Below are 8,466 nucleotides of genomic sequence, written 5' to 3'. Positions count from 1 at the left end.
GGACTGCTCAAGTGAATAAGGTCATATCTCTAAATGCGTATACCTCATTCTTTGATTAATCTGGGACAGTTAATTATCTTCCAGAATTCTTAGTATCCTGTAGTAATCAGGGTACTTAATAACCTGAAGAGGAGGATGCAAAAGACTGCTCTCATATGCAAGTGTTGCAAAAGAATGTTTTTGTTTCAGCTGTCTCAGGTTTAAATAAATTGTCCTCCAGTTGCTGTTTTGATCAATCCCTTTACGTACCTTGATTAACAGTGCCCATGTGTGCACATTGCAGTAATTGTGTGCTATTGTTATTTAAAGACTAATCTAAGCCTGGCTGTAACTGTAGCAACATGATCAGTTTACAGATTAGAACTCTCTAATTAAGCTTGAAAAATAATTTGCTGTTAAATTCTAATACGGACTATCGTCTCATGCATTTTTTTGTTCTTTACTGTCCCGTAGTATTTGCTGTCTCAACAACTTTTACATGGAAAAATGTACAGAACCTAGTTTGTGTTCCTAAGTACAAACCCTGGCTCAATACATATATTTTTACTACAATGAATTGCTAACTTACAGAGCACTAAATGGTAGAATAGAAATAATAAGAAAGAATAATAGGGAAAGTTTTTACTGGCATTGAGAAACACAAATAGTGCTAGGAGAGATGACCAAAGAAAGGATGAAGGCAGAACACTCTGGTTAGTTGTTTGTATGCTATATTGTATACCTATCTCAGATGATCAAGTAGATAAATTATCAGTTTCATTTGAAGTTTCAAACTTAATGTGAACCAAGGCTCACAGCAGCTGTATGTGAAGGTGTTAAGTATCACTATGCCCATTTTACAGAGAGACAAACTTAAGCACTGTCAGGTTGTGGGAATGTACAAACATTCAACACCCAGGGAAACTAATGAAAATATTGTCCCTGTTTCTTTGAGATGTTACATCTAACTCCTTGCATGCAAAGCTGGTAAGAGAGAAGTCTGTTATTGAAATATGTATGTGTATTAATGGACATGGCCGTAGATTCTGAAAACAAGGCTATAATTGCCTCAATCTGTTCTTGATTTCCTGGGTAATGGAATGATGGATGTAGTGTAGAACATTCTTGCTCAATAATGCAAACACTCTTTGAATTTAATGGGCTTTAAGTCAGATCCTATGGTAACAGATGATAGTTTTGTTACAAAGACAGTTGTCTACCGTGGTTGTAATGGAAAAATAATTTTAGTCTATTTTTGCAAGGAAAATAAGCTTAAGAGATTGTGTTGTCTGCCAATTTCCTCTCGCCCAATCATTTTTAATGTTACTAATCTTCAGCCAAATTTGATATATAGATATAAATGTCAAAACATCCTAGAATTTCATGAAAATCAATAGCTAGGTAGAAGAGAAAGAGCTACATCAGTGCTTCTATTAGGAGTAGGGATTATAACCCAACGTTTGTCTGTTCCACAATGTGGGATTCAACTGGCCAGCATGTACAGCTAGAGCTCTGAGGCAGCTGCAGAACTGCAGGGGAGGGAGCTGAGGGAGGGAAAAGTATTGGGACATGCTGGGGATGTGGGAGTGAACTGAGAGTGCTGAGGAGGAGGGTAGGGAGGGGATGTGGAACAGAAAATCAGGACAGGAAACAAAACTATTAGTTTTGCTGATTGTGGAATGACTTGTTGATTTTGTCAGAAGTAATACAGTACTGGAGCAGGGCAGTAGCAATGCTAGGGCTTGTGGAAACCTGTACTTGCATACTGGATTCAAAGACTTTTTATATTAGTGAGCCTACAGCCAGACTGCCCTCCCAGTGCTCGTGACTTTAGTTCTATCTACAGTTTAAAATGCTTGGCTTATGTGCAAAGTGCAAGGAACATAAATTGCCCTCATATCTATATATTGAATGGGACATTATTGCTGACGTTCCTTTCCAGGCCTGTTGTTCCAAGTCACAGTTTAAGGGACATAATGTCTGTCGATTTGCTGTCTGAGCACTAAAATGCCACCAGGAAGTACAGGTTCCTGTCTGCTTCCTTATCCTGGGGAAGCCCTCAACCTTCACCTGGTGGAAGGGTTTGAGAAGAAACAAGAAAAACTTGCTCTTACTTTTGCTTACTCCAGGCTGCTAAGAGTGATGTCTCTGGAAAGCTGGCTGTGTTTTTGGTTCAGTTACAAATGGAAATTATTTTGGCACCTATTTATGATTAAAAGTATTTTTACAGGGCAGTCATACAGGTCCCACCTAAGTTGTGGGAGTTTATTCTTGCAACCATGCTATTACACACTACTCAAATTGGCTTTAAACTAGCTAGCTTATGTCCACTATAGACATGGCCTGCTACACATTTAGATTCACTCTCAGATCCATTTCTATTTTACTAGCTCTCTATTGGAAACCTGAACCGTAATGGCTAGTTGCTGAGCATCTACATCTCCCAGGGATTTCAGGGTTCTTCCTTTCTTTGGATCATATCTTACATCAGCACACTGGAAAAAGAGCATCTGCTGGAGTTATATGGCTTTTTGCTTGTTCACTTTTAATAAGCTTGATTAAGCTATTGCGCAGACACTTTGAAAGCAACAAGGCAATTCATGCACAGTTGTGAACACAGCATGCTCACTTCTCAGCTCCAGCTGTTGTGTATCTTACCAAACTCACAAATGAAGTCAAATTCCTGGCTGCAATTTTCAGTCACACCCCACTGATACTTGGCATTCTTCAGGATGTACCCACATGTGGATGAGAAGAGAGATGGCTGATCCTTGTACCAGTTACTGTAGCTTATATTTGAAGTGTCCAGCCAAATCATTGACCCTGTGAACAAAGTAACTGTGTCCTGAATGTTTATTTTCCACGGTAATACAATTACAGAGTCAGAGCCTGCAGAGCAGGACTGTAGCCCTGCTCCTACTAAAGCAGAGGTAGTTTAGTCTGCATAGGGATCTTCAATTACATTTTATATTTAACCTGATATAATAATTAAAAGAGACACCACTACTTCCCCCTGCGCTCCCAGCCTCAAGATTCCACCATTTCCCTTGCATCAGATCTTGCAGCACTTCCTAGTGTGATGAATTGGCTCAGCTTGCTCTTCCACTGGAGACCTAACCCAACACATTTTTTTCACTGGGTCAGCAAGCTGATCTAATTCACCATGTGTTTACACAACCACATGATCCAAGAGAAAGAGTGAAAACATGCAAGTGGGAAGTTAAGCAGGCAATTAAAACATCTTAATATAAATCTGAAGTTACAGCAACAAAAGACAGTGGCTTTTCAGTAGATGTCTACAGGGGGACTAATTGCATTTGTTAACCATGTTAACTAAGCATCATGGGCTGATACAGTTTTAAAGAAGACATGATTTCAAAACCTACCGTCAGTAGTTTCATTCAGCAGGGCGTTTGAGATCAGTCCTATCCACCATTCCTGATCCTCAGCAATATGTTTTTGCAAGAACTCTTGAGTTTCCTCATTTTCAATAAAGACAAGGTGCCCTCCTCCTCTCTCACACCAGCTCTGGGCACTTGTGAAGGTACGCTGGAGTCTAACAAACTCATAGCATGAATGGTTGAAAGCTAGCTGGTACTTTGAGCAAGGGATTCCTTCATCAACGATTGCTTCCTCCACAGCCAAACATACAGCAAGAGAAACTAGAACTGCAATCCCAAGCCACATTCTCAGCTTGGTTGCCTGTGTGGCACTCGTCTTGCTTATCACATCACCACTCTTTTTGCTGCCTTCTTCAAAAGCTTGAGATATCCTTGTCATGTCGTCAGCATTTCTCCTTCCTCTTTGCTGCTTGCAACAACAGCAGCAATAGAACATGGAACAGATTGCTTCTAATGCATAAAGGTGATTGCATCTGAGGATACACACAACAAATGTTGATGCTTAGTCACTGCAATGGCCATTGTGAGGCCTATTGTATAAATGTCTCATTCCACGTGAAGCCAGTTTGAAGAGAAGACATTAGAGTATTGCTTTTCTCATGAGCAGAGAAGATAAAGTTGATATATGCTGCTGTTGGACACATGGGAAAGTGAGATAAAGCTCCTACATCAAAGGCGTCATTGTGTGAACATTAAAGCTGGAGATCTTTACAACAACAACAAAGAGATACAATAGCAAGAATGAGAGGAGAATGAGCAAAATGCGAAACACAAGGAGTTATGAGATGGGAAAACACACAGTGCTGCTCTAGATACATTTAATTGTTTTGGATTGCTTTATTTTTAATAATTATTACTTGAGGTGCTTCTTTTGGATGCTAATTATTTGAGGTGCTTCTTTTGGATGCTAATGCAATGTCTATAATTATTGTATCATATCCATCCTGCCCACCTGTTTACACATACGCAGGTTAATCTCAGCTGTCCCAAGTAAGCTTCATTCTGAAGTGTTGTGTCTGTTTAGAATTCCATACCCCAAATGAAATGCTCCCATCATCCCTTAAAAGCTAAGCTGCTTAACTATATAGAGGTATAGCATTCATACCTGCTAGGAGGTAGAAGACAAGGCCAGCAGTTAAAACAGTGATTTAGAAAAGATTAAAATATTACCTTAATCATCAGCACTACTTGGGACCCCTGTGTGCACATTTCAAAGGCTGCTGATAGACTTTGGGAAGCCAGCCCAGCAACATGTAGGAGCTGAGACCCCTAAGTGCTTCTGAACTTCCTTAAAAAAGATACCCATCAAGTTTACAAGGCCACTGGATTAGCAGAAATACAGTACAAATAAGGATCTTTAGCTATTGTGATCCTCCTGTCCTTGGCATTAACTCCATTGAATTCGATGCTGTTATTCTTAATTTATACCACCATAACCTGACACTGAAAGAACATGCACTTATATTTATTTACACATGGATCAGTGAGCCAGCTAGTGCACCACAGAGATGCAGGAAGCAGTGATGTTTGGTTGAATTCCCGCATTGCAGAAATGTCACCGGCGTTGCACTATTGAACTGAAGGTAATGCACTATCACACAGTATGCCAGGCCAGCTCTAACTCTTAGAGCTTTCTTGCAAAGTGAAGTATGTGTACTGCATTTAAGAGTGATCTTCAATCCCAAGGCCTTTCTGGACCTCCAGTTCATAGTCAGCAGGGTTCATAGATAAAGCAGGGCTATGATCAGGGTTTTCAAGATAAAGTTCATGGGGAAGTGTTTAATGGGTAGGACAATTGTGGGGTAGGAGAGGAAAAGGGGGAAAAAATGCACTGTGATGGAGGGATAGGCACTATGCTGGATGTCTCCTTTCCCACTGTACTTGAAAATCAAGACTTACGTCAGCTATGGAACCCGTAGAGCAGATCCCACATTAATTTCTGACTGATTAATAGGGAGGGCTTATGAAGCAGCTGAGATGAATATTCGGGCTGGGTTTCCCAGCTCTGGAGAAGGACAGTCCATATTCTATAATTAGCTGATGGTTCTGGCCCAGTCAGTGCCCAGACACCCATCTCCTTCCTGGAAGAGACCATATAACTGTGATTATCAGCTGGTTCTGTTGAGGATGTCTGCAAATCACAAGTCTCTTTTGGGCTACATACAGAACTTCATAGGCTTCAGTCTGGGAACGGCCAACCCAACTATTTTATATTCAGGCTATTGCAAAAGTCAGAGTTGAGGGCAGCTGCTCTTCAGTTAGTTGGCCACTGTATATTTTCATGACATGTCCTTCAGAGTCCTAGCTTCTTCTTGGGTCATGCTGACTTGCCAGGCTTTGCAGAAGCTGGCAGCCAGCCCTCCCATTTTGTCCTTTTAGATATTAGAAACACAGCCTGTTTCTGAAAACATACATGTGACGAAGGAGACCGTAGTTAAATGTAACTGGCTCAGTGATAGAGACTGTGCATCTCCAGTAGGTGCCATTGACTCACATTTGTGATGAATGGATTCTGTAGCATCATCCAGTTCTCTCTCTGCAACTGGAAATTTGTCTACATGAACTTGCTGCTAAAAATGCCAGAGCTGGAGATGCCACAGGCTATCCTCTGTAAATCTGCTCTAAAGCCATTGAAATTAATGGAAGTCTTGTCTCTGGCTTTGAAGGATTTTGAAACCAGACCTAAAAAAGAACAAATAATGTTTGGAAATGTCTACAAATAAAGCCAAGCTCTCCAAGTGAATCTACTGTTGGCAGTTTCTACAGCAGTGTGAATTTTTTTCCTAATCTACGGTTGCTATAAGTAACTCTTCAGCTGCCTGCAGCAGATGGGGAATGGAAGAAAGACAGTTTCCCTCTTCTGTAGTTTGTTGACTTCATATATTTTAGTGCCAGTAAAGCAGTCTGTCAGTTTATTCTGTTTACCACAGGGAAGAGAAAAGCATTTACAGAAAAGAAAATACAGCTCTAAAAGCATTAAAATTAGCAACTAGGGTCCTCCAGAAGAGAGAAAATTCCTGAAAGCCCTTTTCACTCATAGGTGAAAAAAGGCTTGATTTCAAATAAACAGTGCTTCTTGAATTTACCATTTTGTAGGAAACATGCCTTTTGCATTTTTCGTCAACAGAAAGACATTTTAAAAATAGTTTTCTTATACCAGAACTCCGCATAGAAGCTTCACAGTATAATGGTTTTGGTTTGGGGTTTGTTTTGCTATTTGCCTTCATATAGCTTGCTGAATTTAAATAATGTAAATAGTTTAAGAAGTTACTTAAATAATCACATATGCTAGTGTTCAAGAGACAAAATGGTGCACCTTGCTGGATAACCTCGTCTTGCATGTTTCAAAAGGCAGTCATGGAAGTGCTTAATTAATGCTTCTCATTGTCTCAAGGGGGTGGCTGGCAATTACAGTAAGTTCTCCTCTTCTGGCTGCCCATGGGAGTGTAACTGACCCCTAACAGGTATTGTAAAGCCACTCCAGTAAGTACAGGGAAGTGTCGAGCATAATGTCAGCTGCATAGATTTTGGATACACCAAAACCATTCACTTTCTGGGTTTTGTTTGCCTTTTGTATAGTCTGAAGAACTGAGGCAGACTCATGAAAGAAAGGTCTGTACATAAGCATTGTTTTTAAGGAACTATGAACCTTTTGCATATAGCCAAGACTTGTTAATCCGTGTTCAGTTATAGCTGTCTCCCTGAAAGGCTGATGTAGCAACCACCCTTACAGCATGTGTTATGTACCGGTGACTTAAACTAAAACATATTCACCAGCTAAAATAAGGCTTGCAAAGCAATTGTGTTTTGCAAGCTTTGACTAGAAATTAGTGACAAAGCTTTCTCAATATTTTCACACCCTCACTCCAAGCTGCGATAAAGCTATGAATAACTCCTTTGTTTGTGAACTCTATTGCGTCTGTTGGAATAAGTCTTTCATTTTTCTCAGAAATGTTTTAGGGGGCCCTGCAGATCTCTTAGAGAGTCCTAACTTGCCCTTATGAGTTACACCAGATGGTGGCCAACAAGAGAAAGTTTCTTCAGAAAAGCATTGTGCTGTATAAAACATCACAGAAGACAATGATGAAAGATTTATTCCTGGTTTTCAAATGGATCATTCAAGGCTAATTAATTTGTTGTTGTTGTTGGAAGTAGAAGCTGTTGAGGTGAAAGAAATGTGAAGCATATTTTGTTTACGATGGTGAAAAAGTTAATAGGTGTTAAAAAGAAATAACGGTGGTCTACACTGAGATTCTGTAAGGGAGCCTTATAGATGGTGTTCACCACTGCTAAAAATTTAAAACCAGCTCAGTTTTGGTAGACAAATCTCAAAGTACTCATAATAGCTAATTAATTTTTTAAAAAATCTAAGCTTATATGTGTAAATTATATGCCATTTGGAAAGTTTAGCTTTATATGCCTAAATTCTTGTAGAACAGGAGACGAGTACACACAATGCTTATCTAACATATGTAGGTGTGGTAGGCTTGCCTTGACACCTTTGCGAATCAGCTTTTCATGCCCCGAATTAGGCATCAAGCACTGGATTGCATTTTTTGAAAAATACAAGCCTTAATTCTTGTTCAGCATAATCAATATTTCTATAGCTCAGGGCACTCTGAATCCAACTGCAAATTTCTCCATGACCACCTGCTGGTATTAGGAGACCATGGCTCATTCAAAAGACTTTTCTATTTCTGAACTTTGGTGTCCCAGACTTGAGAAAAATTGGTTCCAGAGTTTCAATGGGCTGTTGGAGAGCTTGGTGTGCAAAGGAGGAGGGGAGGTTTGGTGCTGCGACTGACTTCAGGGTGGTCCTGATGTGTACCCTAGTGTAGATTACAGCTGCATCATGACAGCCTAAGAACATTCTGTGATTCAAGAGGCCATTGCAGCACAGCAGAACAGTTTGACAATCCTTAATAGAGGCTAGAAAGTACTAGATTTGAAGAGTTAAGGAAGTGAAGAGCTGCCAATGGAAAGGAATAAGTCACACCCCCGTTCATTTTGGCTGTTGTTCATTTGCCTTGAGGAAGAGCAAGTAAATTTACTCTCTGTAAGAGGATATTACTATCTTTACATTCCT

General features: G+C 40.0%; 1 protein-coding gene across 1 annotated transcript in view; it reads right to left on the bottom strand.

The window, feature by feature from the left end:
* PKD1L2 (polycystic kidney disease 1-like 2) overlaps positions 1-3,759 on the bottom strand; it is a 41,962-nt gene extending 38,203 nt beyond the window's left edge. The window contains 2 exon segments of the mRNA XM_010285747.1: positions 2,638-2,802; positions 3,366-3,759. Coding sequence (XP_010284049.1) covers positions 2,638-2,802; positions 3,366-3,759 — 559 coding nt within the window.
* Between the last annotated feature and the right edge of the window lie 4,707 nt (positions 3,760-8,466).

The sequence above is a fragment of the Phaethon lepturus genome, unplaced genomic scaffold (assembly GCF_000687285.1).
Source record: "Phaethon lepturus isolate BGI_N335 unplaced genomic scaffold, ASM68728v1 scaffold3514, whole genome shotgun sequence".
Classification (NCBI taxonomy): domain Eukaryota; kingdom Metazoa; phylum Chordata; class Aves; order Phaethontiformes; family Phaethontidae; genus Phaethon; species Phaethon lepturus.
This window is presented reverse-complemented; position numbering and strand designations above follow the sequence as displayed.